General features: G+C 42.4%; 1 protein-coding gene across 4 annotated transcripts in view; it reads left to right on the top strand.

Annotated features, from left to right (window-relative positions):
* Atosa (atos homolog A) overlaps window positions 1-25067 on the top strand; it is a 74434-nt gene extending 49367 nt beyond the window's left edge. For 2 of the 4 annotated variants that reach the window (XR_012909991.1, XR_012909990.1), the window contains 11 exons: window positions 2314-2498; window positions 3886-4088; window positions 4358-4483; window positions 5713-7531; window positions 10125-10238; window positions 13809-13888; window positions 14888-14999; window positions 16052-16210; window positions 20639-20802; window positions 22644-22840; window positions 24500-25067. Coding sequence is in view for 2 of the 4 variants with exons in the window: in XM_075965257.1 (XP_075821372.1) it covers window positions 2314-2498; window positions 3886-4088; window positions 4358-4483; window positions 5713-7531; window positions 10125-10238; window positions 13809-13888; window positions 14888-14999; window positions 16052-16210; window positions 20639-20707; window positions 22644-22840; window positions 24500-24653 (3218 nt within the window). In the remaining 2 variants the exon portion in view is untranslated. The remainder of the gene's footprint in view (window positions 1-2313; window positions 2499-3885; window positions 4089-4357; window positions 4484-5712; window positions 7532-10124; window positions 10239-13808; window positions 13889-14887; window positions 15000-16051; window positions 16211-20638; window positions 20803-22643; window positions 22841-24499) is intronic. The other 2 variants (XM_075965257.1, XM_075965256.1) reach the window with 1 other exon arrangement.
* Window positions 25068-25827: the final 760 nt, after the last annotated feature.

The raw sequence follows: 25827 nt of genomic DNA, 5'->3' as shown, positions 1-25827 counted from the left end.
GCAGGTTTCAGGGATGAAGTGTTAAGACTCTCAGTGTGAAGAAGTGGAAGATTCCTGGTGTTACAGAGCTATCAGGACAGTTATCTGAGTTCAGCTGTAGTGCCACTTGGCTTCTTCAGCCTTCCTTTTCTCCTGGTCACATTAGTGGTTAGTGCCCCAAGTTTTGGAGAAGGTTGTCTGAAATAATCTGTCCATCCATGGAAAATGGATGACGTGAACCCATGTGGATGTACCCATGTGCCCATGGCTCTAGGCTGCATGCCAGCATCTTGCCACAGCCGAATGTGTGGCTTATGCAGCTGTGGAGAAAGAAGGAATTCAATAGGAGGTCAGTGTAGAGAGCGTGTGGAATAGAGGCCTTTCGAGGCAAGATAAGGAGGTCTCAGAAGCTGTGGCAGGTGAAAAGGAGAGGACAAAGGCATGCCTGGTGGGTTGGAAGGAGAATGGAAAGGACAAGAACTCTGCAGACAGGAATTTGTCTGGGGTGGAGAGGCCATGCAGGAAGCTGTAAAAGCTGAGTTGACCTGGGACTCGGGCAGGATCCACAGCAGAGTACCTGTCACATTGTCCAGTTAGAACAGCTGGCTCTGTGTGACAGCTTTGACCATAGTGTTAAGATTGAAGGGTTATAAGTGGATTAATTAGGAAGCCAACCAGTGAAGAAGAGGAATAACAGAACCTTCGTACCCTAAGGATTATCATGGAGGAGGTTTGCAGTAGGATAGATCTGTACTGTAGGAGATGGAACAGGGCACAGGTTCCCTTGCTTCTGTGCCCTGTGCTTGCAGTCTGTCTGGGATCTGGGGCTAGGCTGGGACTTGGGAGAGCCGTGTTCTTGAAGTTCTGGACTTCAGACCACTTCAACTAGGAAAGTAAGCAACTTAGGCATAGTAAAAGCTCTAGCTGTTTGGGAAGATCCAGAGATGAAATAGGCGCCCTCACCACTAGGTGCAAGGACAGTCCGCTGACAGTTGCCAGCACAGTGTTTGAAGGCTGTCAGGAGTGGTCGAATTAGACTTCCTCAAGATTCTTTCAACCTTGAGAGTTTGTGAATCTCTGCTCTTCAGAAGCAGTGGAGCTGGGTGTGCTTCAGCATCTGAGAAGTAAAGGCAGGAAGATCAGAAGGTTAAGGATAGCCTTGACTATGTAGTGAATCTGGGGCCTGCCTGTGGTAAATTAGAATTTATCTTAAAAAAAAAAACAAAACAGAAACTTAATGAACCAACAAGAAAATAAAGAGGAGGCAGAAGTAGCTTGGAAAAAAACTTGGAGAGATCGCAGCCATGCTTCTTGAGAGACCCAGGGTGAGCAGAGCCTCTGACTGCACCAATACCTGCAGTGTGCATCCTTGAAAACCCCACCTAGTTTTGCAGGGCGATGGAGGAGGAGTGTCCTTCCCAGGGCCGCTAGGCTGTTGTTGCACATGCTGTTTGACTTATTTCTACAGCCTGCCAAGGCAATAGAAAAATTTCTTGCCACTCATAGCACAGAGTAAAATCCCAGAGCTGGGAATTTAGACCTAGGCTACTACCCTTAATTAGAGACGGTATTTGTTGTTGGAGGCAGTGGTTTGGGTTTTGTATTTGGAGGGGTTAGTTTTTGGTTTTTTGAGACAGGGGTCTTGCTATAACCATTAGTAGCCTATAACTTATTGGGTAGTCTAGGCTGGCCACAACATACAGAAGTCCTCCGTCTTAGCCTTCTGAGTGCATGCTGACATGTACCATTGCACCCAGCTCACATGAGTTCCCATTGAGTACTACTTTAGGGTTAGAGTGTATCTCAGGGACAGAGTAAGTTAGAGTAGCCAAGCCTGGAGCTGCACACCTGTAATCTCAGCTCATCAGAGCCAGGCCAGAAAGTAGTGATGCACATCTTTAATCCCAGCACTTAGGAGTCAGAGGCAGACAGGTCTCTGTGAGTTCGGGGTCAACCTGGTCTAGAGTGAGTTCCAGGACAGCCAAGGATACCCAGAGAAATCCTGTCTCAAAATAAACAATAAATAAATAAAAAGAGGCAGAGGTTAGGAGTTTAAGACCAACCTCTACCACTTGTGAATTCAAGGCCAGCCTGGGCTGCATGAGACCCTATCTACAATCAATTAATTAAAAATTAATGAAGGAGGATTATAGCTCAGTTGTAGAGTTCTTGTAAGCATGGCAAAGCCCTAGTCTAGTCTGTGTATGTTCCTGGGTTCAGCCCCACAATGATAGATAAACAGTAACACTGTACAAAAATGTGATTAATTCAAGTGATGGAATTTTAAATGCAATTTTTAATTAAAAAAAAATCTTTCCTTTTTTTAAATGCCAGATGCCCTGGATGAGTATTTTGAATATGACGCAGAGGAGTTCTTGGTCTCTCTGGCCTTGCTGATAACAGAAGGACGGACACCCGAGTGCTCTGTGAAGGGCCGTGCAGAGAGTTTCCACTGCCCTCCAGCGCAGTCTCGCTTCCCAGGAACAGCCAGGCATGAGTGCAGCGATAAGCTGGCCCAGGTGAGGACCGGGCTCCGTTGCTGTTGGGGTCTGTCCTTTGTGTAAACCTCTTCCAATTTTTTCATCCCTACCATTCTGTCACAGTGGTGTTTGTATTCAAGTGGGTGTTGAAAGTGCTGTAGGTGAAGTCACTGAGTTGAAGGGAGGCTGGCCAATCTTTATTGCATTGCATGATTCCCTTCTCTCCTCTTAGAGAGTCTTACCCTGACCCTTCCAGTTCATGTTCCTAATGTTAGGATGGTTTTCCTACGTTACCTATTTCCTCTGTATGTTTTTCTTTTAAAAATTTATTTATTTTTATTTTAAGTGCAGTGGTGCTTTGCATGTATGTCAGGGTGAGGGTTTGGGGCGCCCTAGAACTGGAGTTACAGACAGCTGTGAGCTATCTGTCATGTGGGTCCTGGGAATTGGACCTGATTCCTCTGGAAGGGCAGTCAGTGCTCTTAACCACTGAGCCATCTCTCCTGCTCCTCCCCTGTATATTTTCAATAGTAATAATTTTTGTTTTCAATATTTTTTTAATGTTAAAATATTTCCATAAGTAGTACATATTTTTTAATTTTTATCAATTATTTCTTAAATATATTCTTGAACTTTAAAGTTGTTATTGTTGTTATTTTGAGACAGGGTTTCTCTGGGTAGTCCTGGATGTTCTGGAACTCACTCTGTACAGCAGGCTGGCCTCAAACTCAGAGGTCCACTTGCCTCTACCTTCCCAGTGCTGGAATTAAAGGCATGCACCACCACTTCCTGGCTTACTTTTTTTAAATTTTGTTTAGTAAATATGAGTGTTTTGACTGCATGTATTCTATACCACTTGAATGCCAGATGCCCATGGAAGCCAGAAGAGAGCATCAGATCCCTGGAACTGGAATTACAGATAGTTGTGAGTCACCATGTGGGTGCTGGGAATTGAACCTGGGTCCACTGGAAGAACAGCCAGTGCTCAAATGCTGAGCTGTCTCTCCAGCATTCTAATTTTTAAACTTAAAAATACAAACTTTAAAAAAATTATGTTTCTTTTGATTATTTAATGAAAATAAATTTTTATGTTTTAGTCTTTAGGTTTCAGAATCTTTTCTGTGAACTGGTAAAATTGACTAGGTACACTGGGAACACTCAGTGACCTGTCAGACTTTGTATGTAGCTATTCTTTCCCATAAAGTAGAGCAAAATTACTCTTCCCAAGAAAATGTACAGCATAAATGTTCTACAGTGAGCCCATTGCACAGATCAGCATTTAACAAGAACACGAGACGGCCAAACCTGAGCAAGTACTACCACATGTCACGCTTCTTATGCAGATATCTACAATTAGAGTTTTGAAATTTAAATACAAAATTAGGACAGTTGTTGAGACATTTGTTTATTTTCATTTTCTCTTAAGTGTCGCCAAGCCAGACGAACCAGATCTGAGGTCGCACTGTTGTGGAAAAATAATCTTCCAATCATGGTGGAAGTAATGCTCCTGCCAGACTGCTGCTACAGTGACGAGGGGCCTAGCGCAGAGGGGACGGATCTGAATGACCCCGCCATTAAGCAAGATGCACTGTTACTGGAGAGGTGGATCTTGGAGCCGGTTCCCCGACAGTGAGTTGTTAAACTTGGTCTCAAGTTTTCCAAGACCTCTTGCACCTTCCTGTGATATCGCATCATGTCTCTGACTCCCTCTTTTCATGTAGTAAAGACGGGATACTTACTGTGTTCACTAAGTCATTCTGACACCAAGTGACATTAAGAAGTGCATGTGTGTGCTCCCAGAGCACACATCCCAGGAGGCTCTTGTCCCCACTTTTCTCTGGCAAAAGCAGTCACTCTGTATTTGCTGGCCTGTGATTGTACCTTCTTCCTCCCCTTAGGAGTGGCGATCGCTTTGTTGAAGAGAAGACGCTTCTGCTGGCTGTCCGGTCGTTTGTATTTTTTTCTCAGTTAAGTGCTTGGCTGAGTGTTTCTCATGGTGCTATTCCACGAAATATCCTTTACAGGTAAGTCTAGGGGAAGAGGGACAGTGCATACGCACGGCCAGTTTACTGAATGGTGTCTTACCTGTCAAAAGCGAATTTCCTTCATTTTTAAATAAAAATCAGTAAAAGTTTTTATCAAAACAAGTTAAGAGAATTATTATGGGTAATCTTGTTGTGTTAAGTCTCGTTAAGATGGCTTGGTGGGTTAAATTTGTGTAGAATAAATGTTTTGAAGGCATTCAAGCTTACTTCAGGAAGCCAGTCCAGCCTTAATGTCATGATAAAGTAGAAACAGAAGCCACATGGGTTTGTTACTTCTTTTGATGAATGGAATTTTCTATCTAAAACACATAAACATTGTTGGACATAGTACTGTGTGTCCACATCACCAAGTTACTGAGGATGCTGGGGTAGGAGAATTGTTGAGCAGTGAGTCTGAACCTGAGCAAAATAGCAAGAACTTGTCTTTTTAAAAAAAAAGTACATGTGTATGTGTGGGTGGGTTCCTGTATGCATGTGTGTGTGATTGTGTATTTGTATGTGTACATAAACATGCAGACTGCAAAGCAATTAATATTTTTATGCAGGTTAAATAGTTTCTAAATTATCTTGCTCAATTAAAATGAGCAGAACCCACTTAATAATAAATGCAATGTCCTTTTTCCTTTCTATTTTGGTAAATATGATTAAATTAAAATATTCTTGAGCTCTTAGTGTTTAAGTTCTTAAAAAGATGTCTCAGCTGGGCACGGTACCTCATGCCCATAATCCCACAGACAGCCAAAGTAGGAGGATCATTGCAAGTTTGAAACCAACCTGTGCCGTGTAGTAAATTCTGGGACATCCTGGGCTACAGAGTGAAACTCTGTCTTGTTTGTTTTATTTTTATTTTTGTTTTGGGGGACAGAGTTTCTCTGTGTAGCCCTAGCTGTCCTGGAACTCATTATGTAGACCAGGCTGTCCTCAAATTCAGAGATTCACCTGCCTCTGCCTCCCAAGTGCTGGGATTAAAGGCGTGCACCACCACGGCCCAGCTATGAAACTGTCTTAAAGAACAAAATAATAAGAACAGTCTTTACCATGTACTCTGTTGCGCCGTGTGTGTTGATTTTGGCAGTGACACGCATGATAAAGTGCTGACTGTGGACCTTGGTGGGAATTAGTGCTTAGCACTTGGCTGCCTTTTCCCCTGAAAGTGTTGTGCAGAGGCAGAGGGCTGCTTATGACTGACCTGTGTTGTTTGGCCCTAGAATCAGTGCTGCTGATGTCGACTTACAGTGGAGTTTTTCACAGACTCCAACTGAGCACGTGTTTCCTGTTCCCAACGTCTCTCACAACGTGGCCTTGAAAGTCAGCGTTCAGTCCCTGCCCAGACAAGCTCATTATCCGGTTTTGACCTGTAGTATTCATACTAACATTCTTTATGAGAAGAGAATTCAAGAGCAGGAGCTAAAAGCCTATCAACACCACGGCCCTGGTGACATAGAACACCGTTGTCCCAGCAGTTCCCAAAGTCTGTGCAGCAAACACACATGGACCGCAGCGCCCGTGAGTGCCCTGCATGTAAGAAGTGGTGTGACCCCTGAGTACACTGCAGCCATTAGAAATGTCAGGCTCTGCCCAGTTACGGGCAGCAGGTCTGACCATGGGGCATCTCAAGACAGTGTCCTGGGCTTCAGTGGCACCACAGGAGAAGTACGGTCGTCACAGGAGGCATCAGTGAGAACTTTGAAATCACTCTCTTTGATCGATTCCAGTGTCTCCAGCTGTCAGAGCTCCCGGCAGGCAGTGGGGGAGCCTAACCCTTTAATTGACTCCTTGATTCAGGATCGACAAGAAGTCATTGCCAGGATTGCTCAGCACCTGATTCACTGTGACCCCAGCTCCTCTCGCATGTCTGAACACCCCTTCAATACCCAGGAGTCCACCTCACTTAGCTCCAAGCTTCACCGCATTTCCCAGGACAGTGAGAGTGTGAGGAGATGCAGAGAAGGATCTTTTGGGAGCCCAGAGATTAGTACCACAGAAGACACCAGTGAGGGGAAAGGGAGAGGGAAGTCGGAAACTACACAAGGAGAAAGCTGCACCTCTCACAGCCCTTACCTTCGCCAGCCTGCTGGGGAGGCAAACCCACTAATCGGCTCTTTGCTCCAGGAGCGACAGGACGTCATAGCCAGGATCGCACAGCACTTGGAACACATCGACCCCACAGCTCACATTCCCCGGCCTGCATTCAGCAAGCATGACTCCAATTCCATTTCTTCTAAAGTGTTCAGGAGTTCATATGATGGCAAAACCTTGTTGAAGAAGAACAGAGAGAATGCCTCTATTTCTGCTTCACATGCAGAAGCATCCTTACTGGGAGACAGAGGGGATGGGAAAAGCCCAAAACCTAGTAAATGCTTCCGATCTTTTACATATGGTCCCCAAGTAAAGCCTCTGACACATGAAGTAAGAACTCAGCATCAGATGCATCCTGATGACATCATCCACAGCACCGGGCAGGTGGCACAGAACAAGGCTGTTGTTGGTTTACTGACTTCCTCTAATATGGCTCTCTGCAATGAAAGTAACATGGGTTTGATTAGCAGATTGGAAAGTACACCTTGTAAATCACAATTTAAGGAACATGAAATGGGCCACAAAACTGAGAAACAGTGTTCACATTGCAACAGTATTGACAAACAGATTTGCACAAATAAATGTACAGAGAAAATAAATAACGAGAATTATAACCCAGGATCTCTCAGTCATCTCCAATGTGATGATTCAAATGGTATTGACTCACAAATAAAAGTTACTGTGTTGGAAATGTCTGACTGTTTCAGTAAATACAAAACTAATTCTTCAAATAAAGACTCACAAAGATCAAAGACATGTGAGCAGAGCAGTCAGCTTAGCACAGAACATGACCTCAGTGATGGTACTGAAGGCTCCAGGTGTACAGCCTCAGACCAGCTGGAAACTGAGCAGGAGGAAAAAGAAGATTTTGTCGATGGAAAACCTCAAAGGAAAAGTGTGAAGCACTGTTTGTCTACGGGTGAAAGACCGAAAAATGCAGACATGTTGGTAGGTAACATGTAATATTTCGAACATAATTTTCAACTACTAGCTGTTAACTGTTAGTCACAGGAGATCTGGTTACAAAGGCCCCAAGGTGCTTGCTATCTGTTGTAGAACACCTAGTCTGGTATGGCAAGCCTTCTACAGAACTATTAATATCCTCACCAGTAGCCCAGTCTAGGTAACAGAAGTAGATCACGGATCTCATGGTTTAAAATGCGGTGTGTGGTCCCTTTTTTAAAAACTGCAATTACCAGAGTCAGTTTCCCCAGGTCTGTGAGGTCTGTCGTTTCCACCCTCAGCACCGTCTAAAGGCCATGTGACCTGGCCTTTATGTTTGGCCTGTGGATGCAGGAATGAGTGCTGTCTATAAAAACAAACAAACAAAAAACCCAGTTGATTTCTGCATTCTTTACAGCCTCCTCTTGGTGATGTCACATGATTATAGAGCACTCAGTCCCTTTTGACGCTTTGCCGAGGGTCAAGTACAACAGTGGGGGAAACTGAGGCTCCAAGTGTTGGATGTGCCTGGTGCACTCCTTACCCCCTTTTCGGGTTTCTTGTAATCCAGGGTTCTACTGCTCCCTCATATTAAGCAAGGACAAATCTGTGGGTTGTGCAAGTCCTCAGTTCACTTGGATTTTTCCTGTTGGCTTTTTATTTGAGTATTGTAAACAATCTGTAGAAAATAACCAGGAATAAGATACCCCGTCAGCTTGGTATGTTTTCAAGCCACTCTGGCCTGGTACAGTTGTTGCACAGCAATGAGTTAGGCTGTCTGCAGGAGTTCCACTAAGTGGTTAATCAGAGGACTTAGTACCTGGTTTTTCCCCCCTCACAGCTTAGTCCTTGAGTCACACCAAATCAACCATATAATTCTGAAAATGATAATCATTCTTTATAGTGCATGAACCTTTAACATACTGCTTAAGTAGGAAAGTACACCCTAAGAGTGCAATGGTCACGAAGACTTACTGTGGCCTTAACAACACTAGATGTTTTTGGAGAGGCAGAGTGGAGCATGCCTGCAGTTCTGGGATTTTAGAGCCCAGGGAAGAGAGATGTGGGCTCAAGGCCACCTGTCAAGTGAGCAGGCCCTTCAGGAGTAATTGGATATGTTTTTTGTTTTGTCTCTAGCACTGACATGTTTGTTCCTGGGGTTATTTTTCATAAAATTGTGCCCCACTTGCCATGTGCTCCAGGGCCTCTAGCACACTGTGTTTGTCTGCCCAAACCCTCCCTCTCCTTGGGTCAGGCGTTCTTTTCCCACAAGCCGGAAGGGCTAAATAATGTCCTGATCACTAAGCTGGGAAATGTTAGAATTGTGTCCAACTCAGTCTTTTTTAGTTTTCATTGATATATTTTTTTGTGAATTTCTGATCTTTGGATATAAATTTGTCCAGTTTGTAAGAAGTCCCCCTGCTTTGTGAGACTCTCACATGGTTGCCCAGGCTGGGCTTGAATGCCCTGGGCTCAGCAGTCCTCTTGCCTTAGCCTTGTAAGCCACTGGATGGCAAGCATATGCCACTATTCTCACTTTGCCTGTTTCCTGACTCAGTAAAAACACAGTGCTCTGACTAGTTTTTAGGAAAGATTTTTTTTACTTTTATTTTATGTCTGTAGGCATTTTGCCCATATGTATGAGTACCACATGTGTGTCTGGTGTCGACAGAGACTGGAAGAGGGCACTGGATCTCTGTAACTAAAGGTACAGATGATAGTGAGCCACCATGTGGTGCTGGGGACCACACTTGAGTCCTCTGGAAGAGCAGTAAATGCTCTTAACTGCTGAGTCATCTCTCCAGCCTGTTTTATATTTCTGTACTTGTCGAACCAAATTAAATCCCCTAAAAATGGCTCTTGTTACTGATATAGTTTTATACTTTACAGTCTTAACTTTGTTTTCCAGCTTTGTTTTTCATAAGTTAAAACAGTTGATGCTAGATTGTGAGTGAACATGCTGGTAAAACAGTTGGGGGCACACTTCAGAACTTTTGAAGCAAGATATCAAAAACACACACTGTTTTCTGTGCTGTTGTGTATGTGTATATGTTCATACATATAAAAACACACACTGTTTTCTGTGCTGATGTATGTGTGTGTTCATGCATATAAAAACACTGTTTTCTGTGTTGTTGTGTATGTGTGTATGTTCATACATATAAAAACACACTGTTTTCTGTGCTGATGTGTATGTATATATGTTCATACATACAAAAACAAACACTGTTCTGTGCTGATGTGTATGTGTATATGTTCATACATACAAAAATGAATACTGTTTTCTGTGCTGATGTGTATTTGTATATGTTCATACATATAAAAACACACACTGTTTTCTGTGCTGTTGTGTATGTGTGTATGTTCATACATATAAAAAACAAACACTTTTATGTGCTGATGTTTATGTGTGTGTTCATACATATAAAAACACTGTTTTCTGTACTGATGTGTATGTGTGTATGTTCATACATACAAAATGGAAAGGGATCTTCAGTTTTCCCACCAAGGGTATGTACCTCAGACTACATTAGGAATGAATCTACAAATTTGCCATTATTTGGATATTCCCACTAAAATCTAGTACTTTTCCCAACAGAGGGATACACTGAAACATTCAAGCGTCTGGAGAAAACATAATTTTCATTCCTTGGATGGGACATCAACCAGAGCCTTTCACCCTCAGACAGGGTTGCCTCTCCTCTCAAGTCCTGTAAGTGCCTGTGTTCCCTCGTGCCCTGCACCTGCAGGCAGCTGGCATGCTCGCAAGCACCTCAGCTAACGTTAATTGAAATGTTTCAAAGCCTGTGAAATAAATTTTCAGTTAGAAAACCTTGTGGGTTTTGAAACTACATTTAATAGCTATATGATAATATTGGGAAGTACTATAAATGGAACAAAAATAAAATGTATTTCATTGGTATTGTAATTTTCCCAGTTCTTTTGCTGAACGTTTTAATTGTTACTACGTGTAAAAGAAAAGATTTTAAAAGATACATTTTTGTTGATGGAAATTCCTACAAAAAAAATTTTTTTTTAGTATCAGCAAATATTGGCACCAGCAGCAGTATTATCTAGAAACTGGTACAAATAGTTCCATAGTTTCAAGTGTAGTGGTTAAAGTCTTGCTTTGGAGGGTGTGGGGTGTTGTTCAGAGATGGCAAACTGATGCAGGAGGCCCTGGGTTCCATCCCAGCACCAGTTGGGAGGGTGAGGTTGGATGACTGCAAGTCAGGGCTATCCTGGGCTAGAAAGTAAGGCCCTGTCTCCAAAAGGTGGGGTTATGTTTGAAAGAAGACATCTGGATATGAAATTATTCTCCTTGACACACAACCATGCATATACACACCTATGCATGTACACCCACACACATACACACATGCATGTACACACCTATGCATGCACACCCACACATAGACACATGCATGTACACACCTATGCATGCACACATACACACATGCATATACACACCTATGCATGCACACACATACACAACCATGCATATACACACCTATGCTTGTACACCCACACAGACACACATGCATGTACACAGCTATGCATGCACACACATACACACATGCATATACACACCTATGGATGTACATCCACACACACACATGCATATACACACCTATGCATGTACACCCCCACACATACACACCTGTATATACACACCTATGCACACACACCCACACATACATGCATGTACACACCTATGCATGTACACCCACACATAGACACACATGTACTCCGTGTGGATAAAATAGTAGAATGGAATGAGCTGAGTGGAAGTTTAGTAGGTGCAAGACAGATATTTAGCAAAAACCTAGCATGACAGACAGAAAGGGGAGGGAATGGTAACCTTGAAAGGGCCATAGACAACAAAGTGACCTGCTCAGGACGTCCAGCAGAGCATGGAGAATGAAGAAGAAAAGGAAGCCAGAGCTTTTCTGAAGCATGAGTCAGGCTGAGAATTGTACAGATTCGTTCTTATTTATTTGTTTTTGTTGGTTTGTTTTATATAGTCTGGCTCTGGGACACATTTGATTCAGAGATGTTTTCAGTGGTATTAAAAGGTTGAACCCATTTGAATAAGCAAATGCTAGGAAAGTGCCCTACCAATCTTTTTCCATGGTTTTTTGTGGTCTTGGGTGGTTGGTTTTGAGGCAGAGTCTCCCAGAGTTTTCCATTCTGGCCCTGAGCTTCCTGTCCTCTTGCCTCAGCAACCTATGTGGTTTATTGGGTTACCATCTCTCCTAGCCATAATTTCATCTGTTTCTTCTCAGACCAGCACATCAGATTTTTTATATATATCTTATATTAATTCCAAAAACAGATAAAATTCTCGTGTTGTATCTGACTATCTTTAATTTGCCCTTAAGTAAAGCTTCCATTTTTAGTGTGCTTTGATAAGTGGTTTACGAGAAATATAATTTAGTGTATACTGGTGATTGAAAATCCAGAGCACTATTTTTTTTTTTTAAATGCAGTTTTTTTTTTTATTGATAAAAGGAGGATAAAGAAAAGAAAAAAAAAAACAAATTTCCACCTCCTCCCACCAGCCTCCCATTTCCCTCCCCCTCCTCCCACTCTTCTCCCCCTCCTCCCACTCTTCTCCCCCTCCTCCCACCCCTCTCCCCTTCCCCCCACTCCTCTCCCCCTCCCTTTCCAGTCCAGAGAGCTGTCAGGGTTCCCTGCCCTGTGGTACGTCCTAGGTCCTCCCCCCTCCATCCATATCTAGGAAGGTGAACATCCAGACTGGCTAGGCTCCCACCAAGCCAGCACATTGCATAGGATCAAAACCGCGTGCCATTGTCCTTGGCGTCTCATCAGCCCTCATTGTTCGCCATGTTCCGAGAGTCCAGTTTTATCCCATGCTTTTTCTGGTAACAGTCCAGCTGGCCTTGGTGAGCTCGCAGTAGATCATCTCCACTGTCTCAGTGGGTGGGTGCACTCCTCGTGGTCCCGACATCTTTGCTCATGTTCTCACTCCTTCTGCTCCTCATTGGGACCTTGGGAGCTCAGTCCAGTCAGAGCACTATTTTTTAAAGCCATTCTCTGAAAAGTATTACATTTCTTGGGACTGTTATAGTGGATAGGATGCCAGCACTCTCATTTTTCCCCTTTTAATTTAAGCTCTTAAGTGGTACAGGCTCTACACACACACACACACACACACACACACACACACACACACACACACACGCGCACGCACGCACGCACACACACGCACATACCCAAGTACACAGATATATAAGGTATATAAGTAAAAGTCCTGGGATGGAAAGATAGTTCAGTAGGTAGTGCTCAGCTCACAAGCCTGAGGAGCTGAGTTCTGATCATCATCAAGAGCACCCACTATAGCATGTGTCTGTAGTCCTGGGGATGGGAGGCAGAGACTAGGGGAGAGGGGAGCTCTGGCATTTGCTTAACCACCAGTCTAGTAGCATCAGTGAGCCCCACGTTCAGTGAAAGACCTTGACTCATAAAGGGAGGTAAGGAATGACTGAAGAAGACGCCTGACATTGACTTCTGACCTCCACACGCGTGCATATCTGTAAACACATGCTTGCACTTGAACACAAATTCATACAACACACACACACACGAGTAAGAGTCCTTGTACAGAGACACCACATAAGCTTTAGTTTTGGGAAAATCCTAGTTCCATTTGAAACATAGTCAAAGTGCTTTTATGAGTATCTGGGGTTTTCCCATATTAGTTAATAGAATGAGAATGAGAGAAAAATATGTGGTAAGCCTCATTATTTGAAGTAAACTGTTAATTAGAGAAATTTTATTACTTTAAGGATATGCTTTGGGCCAGCGAGATGGCTCAGCAGATAAAAGTGCTTGCTGCCAAGTCAGATGACCTAAATTCAATCTCTTGGGCCCACATGATGGAAGGAGAGAACTGACTCTGTGTGTCCTCTGACCTCTACGTGTGTGCCCTAGCATGCATGTACCCACACATGTACAAAACAGGAGATAAATGTCATTTAAACAATATGCTTTGGCTGGAGAGATGGCTCAGAGGTTAAGAGCACTGGCTGCTCTTCCAGAGGTCCTGAGTTCAATTCCCAGCAACCACATGGTGGCTCACAACCATCTGTAATGAGATCTGGTGCCCTCTTCTGACCTGCAGGCATACGTGCAGGCAGAAAACTATATACATAATAAATGAAATCTTAAAAAAAATATATGCTTAACTTGAATTTTCTGAGTGTTTTATTAATTTAAAAGGTAGTCCATTAAACAATACAACTAATTATTTTGCCTTTAGGTTCCTCAAAGAAAAACACAGTCGGGTTGCTTTGATCTGGACACATCGCTGCTGCATCTGAGAAGTTTGTCCTCCAGAAGGTAACGACTCAGAGTGTGTGTGTGTGTGTGTGTGTGTGTAAAACAATGGCACAGCAGACCAGTGCAGCAGACCTGCTGACTCTCAGTCAAAGAGTGTGTGTGTGTGTGTGTGTGTGTGTGTATATATTGGTGGGGGGACTAGAGAGACAGCTCAGTGGTTAAGAGCATTGGCCGCTCTTGTAAAGACCCTGATTCAATTCCCAGCACTCACATGGTGGCTTGCAACCATATGTAACTCTAGTTGCAGATGTAATCTGACCTTCTTATGGCCTCCACAGACACGAGGCATACGTAGTGCACAGATGTACATACAGACAAAACATCCTCTGTACATAAACTTTATAAAAATCAAAATTTTTTAATTAAAGAAAAAGGAAGTCTTGTTTTCATCATGATGTTGCACACACAGCGAGCCTCACTGTGCTCTTGTCACCGTAACCAGAAACACACCAGCTTACGGTCTGACGTCAATTCATTCATTTCTGATCCTTAACCTCTGTCTTCTAGCCACATTGCCTCCCTCCCTTCTTCCTTCCTTGTCAGCACTGGGATCCAGCCGAGGACTTCATATATAGTAGTTAAGCATTCTACCACTCTCTGGGCTCTATCTCCAGCCCTGTAATTACAGTCACATAATTTTGCCTTTGAATTCTTGTTTTCAGCTGAAAGTGAGATGGATGTAAAATTCTGAATATCATACATTTCCAGTAGCTTCTGCTCTGCGATGTATTATAAATTATACCTTGAAACTCTTCGGTGAATGATGTTTGTATGTTTGTATGTATGTATGTATGTATTCTTTACCAAATATTAGCAATAGAATATTTAATATGAAATTTCACTACAAATTTTGTCTTAAAATTTGATAACATTAATTTTATTATAGTAGTTTGAATGAATTTCTAATTCTAATCAGCTTTTACTCCTTTTTACAGATGTAAATAAGAAAATATTGCAGTTAATGTGTTCTTTTTTCCTTGTTTTTTTTTTTTTAAACAGCTCTCGATCATCATGTCTGAATATTGAAGAGGACCTAGATGCTCATGAAAAACCTTTTCTGAGTTCAAGTGCTCCAGCAATCACAAGTCTTAGTCTCCTAGGAAGTTTTGAGGTAATGCTGTTTTGAAACTGTTTTAGGGGTCGAAGTTCCCCAAACTAGGACTATTATGTCTTCACCCTTTCTGAAAAAGGAATAAATGTTAGACTCTTTCTCCAAAGCTTTGAAATTACTTATCTTGCCCTTCTCAAGTGATCACCTAATTGAAGGGAAGCTCTGCACGCACCATAATGTGCTCATTGGTCAGTTCTCATAAGCTTGTGAGGGCTTGAGAGAGCCTGGAATGCTGACTCCCTCAGAGGTTCCCGGGCGTGAGCACCAAATGGGTAGGCAGAGCTTTTCCACTCTGGTTTCTGCACTGTCGTGTCTCCAGTGCATATTTTCTCATTTTTTCTCAGGTAAACTAAACAAAGCCCCATACATTCTACAACAGCATTTTTTAAAGAAGTAATAATTTTTCAACATGACAAACGTTTGGCTTAGCTTTCTAATGCAACTTCTGTATGCGGCCTGTTTAAGTCCTTCTAGCACCTTCTAGGGGGCTCTCTCAGGGACAAATACCTTCTATGGTAGAGTGTTTTGTTTTGTTTCAAAATCTGGCCTATTTTGAACATAGCCTAGGCTAGCCTTGAACTCATAGAAATCCTGTTGCCTCAGATACCCAAGTGCTGAGATTACAGGCGTGACTTATTATAACAGCCATCATTTTTCTTTTTGAGTCCCGGTCTCTCTACGTCACCCAGCCTAGCCTTGAACTTACTCTCTAGCGCAGTCTGGCTCCCAAGTGGCTACTCACAATACAATGCTTTAGCCTCTCAAATGCAGCAAATGCATGCTATCATGGAAACTAGAAAATATAGTCAAGTATTTTCTTAAATAGAAAATAAAGTTAAGGCTTGCCAGTGGTGGTGCATGCCTTCAATCCAGCACTCAGGGGGCAGAGGCAAGTGGACCTCTGACTTCAGGAAAGCCTGGTCTACAGAACAAGTTTCAGGACAGCCAGGGCTACACAGAGAAACCCTGTGTTGGAAAAGAAAGAAAGAAAATGAAATTAATTACTAACTTTTCTATCTTTTTAAAACACAGCTTGTTACTTTGTCTTCCAGGAATCTGTTCTGAATTACCGTTTAGACCCCCTCGGCATAGTTGATGGCTTTACTGCCGAGGTCGGAGCCAGTGGTACTTTCTGCCCCACACACTTAACTCTGCCAGTGGAAGTGTCATTCTACAGTGTTTCGGATGATAATGCTCCCTCGCCTTATATGGCAAGTACTTTTAATTGTCTTTTTCTGCAAGAATCAGGGAACCTAAGAATAATTCACACCTTTGCTTCAGTCCTGTCCTTGAAAGCGTGAAGCAATTCCTAAGAGAAAGTTAGAAAGTGAATACAGATCAGTAAGCCAAAATTCTGTCCATGGCCTTTTTCTCACTGGCTTAAATAACAGGTGGCCTGTTTTGCATTTGAAAGAGGTGCTGAAATTTTACTCATTTCTTCTGCATGACTTACTGACACAGTCAGTCCAGCTTGCTAAGTTCACACAAATCCCCAATCTTACTGTACACTCTAATTCCAGATGGCTGCCTTCTCACATGGTTCCTATCTCAGTCAGACTTGTGGCTACCTGAGGTCCCCTTACCCCTCCCCCTTTCTCCTGTTTAGTTTGTCTCTGGCCTATCCTTTTTTGACCCAGGGTGCTAGAGAGTGTGAGTGTGAGCTATTTCTGATCACACCAGTGTCTTAGTGGGGAGTAAGAAAGCTCCTGGGAATTAAAGCACAGTCCTATAAATTTACCTTTCCCATTTCCTACTGCAGTGGACTCTGGGTAAAATCAGCATTACCTTGCAGAAGCTTCTGGAGTGTATATAAACACTTCTTCAAATACAGAGGAGCGGTTTGTAGTGATGGTGTAAAGCGCAGAGTCACATTGTCTCTCTGTGAGAAGCAGAAATTCTCACAGGCCTAGAACTGTGCAGCCCTGGCTTAGCACCTGCCGGTGGCTTCCTCTCTCCTGCCTTCAGTGCTTTGAAGAACATTAGTGAAAATGTCTTTTGTTAAAAATAAAAGCTATGAAAAGCTTTATGTATACCTGAGGGGAGGAGATGCTATACTTTTTAGGGACCTAAATATGGCCATCTCATTGCTCACCTAGTTTGTCAAGGAGGTTAGTTTAGGTTTACTCCATTTTTAGGGTGAAATTTTTGTCAGGGTCCTTCCTAGTATTTTACTTTGATAGAAGATAATGGTCTGGGTGGGAAAGGAAACAGAATTCCAAAATACATCCATAAACAGAGGACTTGAGTAGTTCTTGGAAAGGGGCTAAGTCAGCCTACTGAGTTAAGTTAATCCATCCTTTTAAGGATGCCTGCCATATCTCACTAGGTTTAAGGCCAGCATGGGCTATATAGTAAGTTCTAGAAGAGCCTTGGCTACAGAGGAGAATCCTATCTCAAAAGCCTAAAGCAACTAAAAAGCAATGCCTGCCTGACTTTCCTGTGATAGTTTTCACTCAGCTGTCTGTCATATTTTCCCCAAGTCTGCTTCCTTTCATAGTGGGTAGGTAGGTGTGGGTTCCTTTCATAGTGGGTAGGTAGGTGTGGGTTCCTTTCATAGTGGGTAGGTAGGTGTGGGTTCCTTTCATAGTGGCTCACTTCAAACAGTCCATCACAGATTTATCTTAAATGTTGTTCTTTCTATTTTGATAGCTTAATCCTCTTTAAAAGGACTGATCATGTTTTGTAAGATAGGACTGTTTTGTTAGATGATACATATCACAAACCATCAGGAGTAATGCACCTTTGTTACTCTAATAATTGTATGACCTTTCCTCACAGATTGAATGGTCCCCAGAGGTAAAATGTTAGGACAAAACAGTCTTTGTGGTGGGATTTTGCATCAAACAATTCTTTAAAAATTCTTTATGTTGGCATCAACGATAAGAGTGTTCTCCAGGAACTCCACCGTGCCACTCAGCTGCTTAGAAGCTGCCAGAGAAGCCAGCCATCACGGTGGTGAATTCAGGCTAGACCTTGCGCTATGGACTCGTGACTGGTTAGGTGCAGCTTCCGCCTGTTTGTAATTGGTCAGGCCAAGGCTTGCAGCTCTCAGTTTTCCATCACTGTTCCAGATCAGTTTTTGTTGTTGTTTCTTTTGGTTTTTGACATGCAATCCATGTAGGCCGGTCTGACGTCAAAGTCTATGTAGCTGAGGCTGGCTTTGAACTCCTGGTCTTCTTTGCCTCCACATCCCAAGTGCTGGGTTACTGGTGTATCATCACACCCAGCAATTCATATTCTTTATTACACAATAACTTAAAGATTACTTTTGTGTGTGCTAGGAGTCTGTCAAGTTTTGTTTATTTTAACCTTACTATTACAAAAATGCCAGAGGAGATATTTCTTTATGTTCCTAATAATTTTATATTAATAAATATTAATAGTCTGGCCTATGAAACAAATCAGGTAATAGTAATCAAATCCTGATATTTGTATTTCCTAACTGTCCAGTGCTTCTACTGGTTTTATGTCCTTTAGAGATTGTTGTTTGGCAGCTAGGGTGATGGCTTAGCAGTTAAGAACGCTGGCTACTCCTCCAGAGGACCCAAGTTTGGTTCCCAGCACCCACCTCGGGCAACTCACAACTATCTCTGATGATAGTTTCAGGAAATCCAGTGCCCTCTTTTGACTTCCAAGTGTACTGTACTCATATGCACAAGTACACACAATTAAAAAGAAGAAAAAGAAATGGTTGTATTGAGTGCTCTCCTAAACGTAAAAGACCTTTTAAAGATCTTCAGTCACTATCTGCTTAATCACATTATTATTATGTTCTTAAAACTATCAGAGTTGTATATTTCTCCTAGTATGGAAAGGAAGTTGTGAGGTAGGACAGTAACTCCTGACTCTACCAGTGTGATTATAAATTAGCTATCATTTTAATAAGCTTTACCTTTTCTTTCTGGAACTAGAATGAAGAACGTGTTTTTTATGTAACTATCCACAATGCTTGTTCTTGAATGTCTCAGTGAGTATGCTGAGCACACTGTGGGGAAATACTGTCTAACATCCCTGCTGTCTGTGGGAAGTTAGGATCATATGTCAGAGTATGGCTCTCTCTTCACCTTGGTCCACTCCTTTGTACTCCCAACCTAGGTCTAGTTTCAAAGCCCAACAAAGATACCACCTAGTGCAGCAGGCCTGTGTTATGTTTACCTTATCATTTCTATTTACAATACGTAATGATGGAATCATGAACTTTGTACAGCACACACTTACTCTGCTTGCCTGCCTTAACTGCTGGAAGGAAAAGAATCACCCAGAAAGTGGACAAGGGTCAGATTCACTGTTGCCACCTGTGGTCACCCTGGTTATTGAGAAGCTTTTGCACATTCAGTCTGAGCTTTGAACTTACTTTACATTGTTTGGACTTAGCAGGAAAAAGTACCTATGCTTAAGGTTTTCTTAAACTTGGCTTATAATGATGTCATCAGGAAAGTCCTGTTGAAAGGAGGATTTGGTTTGGTAGATCTGGAGAGTGGCCGGGCAGACTGCTTTTCCAGCAAGGCCGTGTGTGCGGCTGCTGCTCCTGCCGCTCCTGCTGCTCTGAGCACCAGACTGTGTTGTCTCCTCTTAGATTCGTCTAGGGAAATGACTGCATTTTCCCTTTCACCTCTCCTTGAGTCTCACCCCAGACAGTCAAGCCACTGTGCTTGAGTTTTAGAGCCAGTTCAAAGTCTTATATCCTTAACAAATAAACAGCTAAAAGGCAATGCCTGGGTGTTCCAGCACTCGAGAGGCTAAGGTTGGAGGAGTTTCATCAGTTCTAGCCCAGTCGTGGCTACAGAGAAGGCTTTGTGTAAACAAAAAAGCCAGCCAAAAGAAATAGAAATAAGCTGGCCATGGTGACACACAGTGTAATTCCAGCACATGGAAAGCAGAAGCAGGAGACTCTGGAGTTCAAGGCCAGCCTCAGCAAACAGTATGTTTGAGACCAGCCTGGACTACATGAGACCCCGTGATATAAAAATGTAAGATTAAGACAATGTGACTCAGGTACTTCTAAAGTAGTATTTCCTCTCGGAAAAGGGAGTTGTGTGGCTTTTTCACACAACAGGCAGCCTTGTGTCGCTGTGAAACCTTCGTGTTTCACGTTTGCTTTGAACATCTCTTCCTCTGGAAATTTATCAGACTGAAACCCAGCCCTCAACCCTACTTACCTGATGACTGCATTCTTTTCTTCTTTCTGTCATTAGGAATTCAAATGTGTAAGTTGACTCCCTGACTGAAGAATTCCTTCCAGCTGGGGCCCAAAATTATACTTTGTGTGCTCATTACTTTTCCATACTCCAAGACTAATCAAATCATTTCTTTGCTTCTCCATTCCCCCTCCTTAGACTAATCCTATAGCCTCGCTTTGCTTCCTTATGGCTGGGAAACCTGACCCCTTAGTCTGTGTCTCAGTGGCAGTTCTCAGCAGTGCGGCCTTATGTAATGCTGTATGCTGCTTGTTGCAACATGTCCGGGAAGAGCCACAGTGAATGGTTTCTTTAGAAGGGGGAGCCTCACTGTTTTATTCACAGACTGTATCTCAATGCAATTTTCATAAAAATATGTTACTGAACTTGAATTAACCTGTTGTGTTCTTGCTTTTGTCTTTTATATACCTATGCACTCAATTTGTCTTCTTTTGTTTCAAGGGTGTGATTACTTTAGAGTCCCTTGGTAAAAGGGGTTATCGAGTACCTCCTTCAGGAACGATACAAGTGGTATGTGTTTTATAGCCTACAATTGCAATAATCATTCTCTCACACACATATAGAGCTTAGCCCTTTCTCCTGCTACTGCTGCTGCAACAACCTAGGTAAGTAACAGTGGGGCTGCAGCTCTGTTTGGAGTTGCCATGCTCTGCCCCAGGAATGAGCATTTGGGGGATCTCCATTAAAGAAAAAGATTAGTAAACTAGTAGAGGTGAATGCTTTAGACAAGCAATACGGATGATTTACATGACACCAACTGACCTGTTTCCAGTGCCTTCTATTAAATATAAGCCATACTGAAATTGACCTATATAAAAGGAGACCCCCAGAATAGTAGTGTCACTCTGGTAGGAAAATATGGGAAACGAGGTGTTATTACTAGGGTAATGATTTCTAAAACTGAACCAATGCAATCTGATGATTCCAGGCCAGAGAAGGTGGCATTCCTTCATCTATAGATTCATCTAATTTGGACTCGGGATACCCTTATAACCAGGGCAGGCCTGATGTACGCTACCTTACTGTTACCCGCAAGGATAGCACCACAAGTCCTCAATCTGCTTCAGATTTTGCAGACTGGAAGAATCTGGCTGAGGCTGGCTGCTCACACTTAGCCCCTGGTCTAGCCTACAAGGTCCCTGAGTGCTGGGACCTCAGGGAGTCTGGTCACACCGTACCACATCCGTACCAGTGCTAGGCCAAGCCTGTACATTTGTCTGGCATCTCACGGGGTGAGACAGTAGTGAGCAAATGCATGTGTACCACAGAAGAATGGCTGCATATTAAAATGAGTTTCTCTATCCCAGACATATTTTAAAGTTAAAGAGTGACAGGTGCCCGTTCCCTAGCTCCTGACTGTGAAACCCGTGAGGGCGTGTGGATCATTGGAGAGCTAACTGTGAGCTGCCCTAGGAATAAGACATTAACCCAGAAAGAGAAGTCCACCTCTCAGTGGTCCATCTTAAGCATGATTCTATTTCTTACATGGTTTGAAATCCTGGGTCTGCTTGTGCTTGTTGAATGTGTCAGCCTTGATCTTAGCACGTGCTAGGTTGTAAACTTGGATCATAATGTTGATGTATTTCTCATTTTGATTCAGTGAGTGATGTCCAGTCCCTGGGATGAGCTTCTGAAAGCATGGCACCAAGTTACCGATTGATGTGTTGGTAATTTGGTTAAAGTCAGTTCAGCAGCTTGGGTTTTTATTTCCAAATGTATATTTATAAAAAATGATTCATAGCCAAGAACAATTGAAGTACTTCAGTCTTCTCTGAGAATATGTATTTTGGTCTGTAATGATACTGATGGTTTGTAAAGCCTGACTGTTTTGTGAACAATTCCAAGAGTGAAAAAGTGTTGCTGTAGACTTTGGATCTAATGAGAATGAGCTTTATTTCCTGGCCTTGAAATGTTTTCAATAGAAAGTCTCCCCTTGAGCATTTATAGCGATTTTATAGTAAGTAGTTAAAACGGCTGCTTGTTTGCTGAGCTTGTATTTTTATTTTAAAAATTGCAGTCCATTAAAATATGAGAAAAATTGAATCCACCTTGAGGATTTGCGCTTAATATCCAGTGAAGCTAATATTTGAAATGATGAAACCTAGAATATTCTAATGCAGAATACACCATGAAAAGTGTGTTATGCTTCAATTAGAACAATTTCTGAAAATCTGAACAATGACAAAAATGTGTCTAGTTTGCTATTAATATGAAATTTGTGACAAAAGATTTTGACTTATTACAAGGTTCTCTTATTGTGACATAAGAAATGAAGTTGAATCTTTGATTATTTTGTGAACTTTTGAAACGTTAATGTTAGCCACTGAAATGAAACTTATTCAGTGGAATTAGATTACTAAACCACCTGTTCAGTTACTGGCATGGTGTTCTGAGTCATGTAAATCTATCATCATTGTGAAGAATAATCCCTCTGTTGTTTCTTCAGACCTTATTCAATCCTAATAAGACTGTGGTGAAGATGTTTGTTGTGATGTATGACCTACGAGGTATGCCAGCCAATCACCAGACATTCCTGCGACAGAGGACGTTTTCTGTTCCTGTTAAACAAGAAATGAAGAGAAGTATTAATAAGGACAATGTCCAGCACACAGCACAGTTATTACGCTACCTCATACATCTGAGGTAATGGTTCAAATTAATAGGACAATGCAACATCATTACACTTGGTTTTTAAGGAAACGATTTGACTGAGTGGACCAGTACCGTGTAATCTGCTCGTGGGGTCTTTTGACAACATGCCGATGTGGAGAACATGTGGCATTCATTCTTACCACCCTTGCTACTTATTGAAATCAGGGCTCACACTTGTAACTGTGAAATGGGAAATACTAAAAGTCAGAATGAAGCCTGGTAATTCAAGCAATAAGTTTTTAAATGAGTGATGTTGATAGAAACTCAGTCTGAGTCATCAGCCTGGTTTGCAGCTAGCAGCAGGCATATAGCAAAGTGACAGAGTTGGCTACGGAACCTCACAGCAGCTGGGTGGTAGAGGCATCTGGGTGCTTTTCCATCTCCAAAATCAGCAATGTATTTTACAGCAGCATAATCGGTTTGAAGTAGTTCTGTTTCAGGCGGCTGTTAGCAACATGTAGATAGTGACCATATTGCACAGAGGGGTTCTGAAAATTGATTCAGTCTCTCCTTGACCATTTCCTGTAGGGCTTGCTTCTAGAAATCTGGGAGGTAACAGTGCTGACATGGAGGACACATTTTAGAGATGCCTTATCCTACAAGTTACTGAACTCTAGGTTGTATAATGGCTTTGTTGTCTGTTGTCTTTCTGGCCCATCTTGCCAACATCTCTAAGGTGCATTTTAAGCTTCACAATCTCCATGTAGCCCTTAGGAACATTGAGCAAAGCAAACCAGAAGTCAGCAGCTTGTTCCTGTAACTATAGAACACTTTCAGCCATATCAGTGATTGACTCTCTAATGTCAGGAACCCTGTGGGTCCCAGGTGTCCAGAGTATAACCACCAATGCTGCAACTTGGGGGGTAGGGAGTTAGTTAGACATGCAAGTTCCACACCTGTAGAAGCGACTGACTGTTCAAGCTATAAGTATGAAAAGCTGTCTATAAAACACAAACTTGAAAAAAAAATGAACCCTTTTCCTCCCCATGTTTGTGTAATTGAGTTTTATCACAGCTTTAGAAACCCTAGTTAAGCTACCAGACTAGCTACGCAGTGAGTTCTGGGTTCAGCAAGAGTCCTCCTCTCATAAATGAAGTGGAGAGCGACTGAGGAAGATACACACAGGGATGCTCACATGCACAAGTACACATTTAAGAAAAACTTGAATCTTGTCTGGGTTTTGTTTTGCTTTTGAGATAGTTTTATATTAGACTCCAGACTGGTTTGTTACTCTATGTAATTCGTGGTGGCCTCGAGCATGACAGTCCTCTTGCCTCAGTCTACAAATGGTGCGATTGCAGGCATTGGCAGTAATATACAGAAAGCTTTTAGTATTCTTCAGGGATGGAATCCATTTTAATCTATCCTAAATCATGGGCAGACACACATTTGTCTGTGTGTCTAGAATATGCCTGACCACAAAGCCCAAGGCATAATCATGGAATTGGCTAGTGTCAGTGGAAATTGGATACCGTGGATGAGGAAAGTGCAGATACAGCAGAGGAACAGCGGAGCTGAAATGCAGGCTCACAGGAGAAAGAAGCCCTGACCCCACTACAGAACAGGAGTGCAGTTTAGGAAGCGATGAATCAGGAGTGCATTTAAAGACTCGTTCTCTAACATTATTATTCTTTCTTTCTCTGTACTTAGGTTCCAGAGTTCTAAATCTGGAAAGATCTACCTCCATAGAGATGTACGGCTCCTGTTCTCTAGAAAGTCCATGGAGGTTGATAGTGGCGCTGCGTATGAACTCAAATCGTACACTGAATCGCCAACAAACCCTCAGTTTTCACCAAGATGTTGATGGGGTGGAGGGGCAACTAAAAGTATTCGCTCAGTACCCAAGCCTGAACGTGAGCATTCACAGAATGGAGTACATCAAATCAGAGCCAGGAGTGTGGTTCTCCTCCATTGTCCTTGACCAGGTTTATTAAAGGACCCCTGAAGTGAGATCCATGACTTCAAGTGGACTGGAAGCATTCGTGTCTTCATCCTTTTCATACTGTCGAAACCACTTCATTGGACAGCTGCGATAGCAAAATCCCCAGTTAGATTAGTGTTTGCACATTTTATTTCTGTTATTTAATATTTAATGTTTTCCTTCATACTCAAGTGATGTTTGTCTCTAGTGTTCTAATGTAGCACAATCCTATGTAAAATCATCCTATGTATTTTTGACGTTAATGTTGAAATCTGAAATATATGCACAAGTCTTTAATTTTTGTGTGGTGTGTTTTAAGTGCTGTTCATTTAAGCTACTGAGAATGAAATGTTGGGCTTCTTTAAGATTAATGCACTATGCAAGCATGTATGCTTTTTATATCTCTCCGGGTTAGTTTTTATAACACTCATCCAGGGGCTGTCTCTGGAGTAACATACTGTTCTCGGTGCAGTCAGAGAAAACTGCTCTATTCCCCCTGGCAAGCTCTCAGCCTCATGCCCATTCTCATTCCTTCTAAGGTCCTCCCCCTAAAATGTTCTATTTTTCCTGAATCACTACTGTAGAGGTTTTACTTAAATTGTTGTCCCATGCTTGAAGGCGTAAGTCACAAACAATGCCACACCAACTTGGGATTATGATTAATAGGGTGATATTTATTTAAAAGGGGAAAAACTTACAGATCACTGTCAGCCCTCTGCGTAACCAGGAAGGAAGTCAAGTCACCGGCGGAGCAGGAAGTGAAGAGAGAGAGGAGAGGGAAGTGGCTGCTTTTTTAAAGGGAGAGAGACCACGCCCCAAGGGGCTGGTATTTCAGCGGCGATAGGCTGGAGGAGTGGGAGGACCTCCCGCAACACCTCCCCCTTCTGTTTAAATAAGAGAGTTCTAAACCTACTATGAAATTATATACAATAAGTACAAATATGCTATTCTAACTAGCTTAGGTCTTGTATAATAAATAACTTGGCCAAGTCATGAGAGAAAAGTAACTACATCTATATAGTCTTCAACCCCATCGAAGATCTGAGAAGGGAAATAA

Source organism: Microtus pennsylvanicus, chromosome 3 (genome assembly GCF_037038515.1).
Source record: "Microtus pennsylvanicus isolate mMicPen1 chromosome 3, mMicPen1.hap1, whole genome shotgun sequence".
In the NCBI taxonomy this organism is placed as follows: Eukaryota; Metazoa; Chordata; class Mammalia; order Rodentia; family Cricetidae; genus Microtus; species Microtus pennsylvanicus.
Note: the sequence above shows the minus strand (reverse complement) of the source record. Positions and strands in the feature narration are given on the sequence as shown.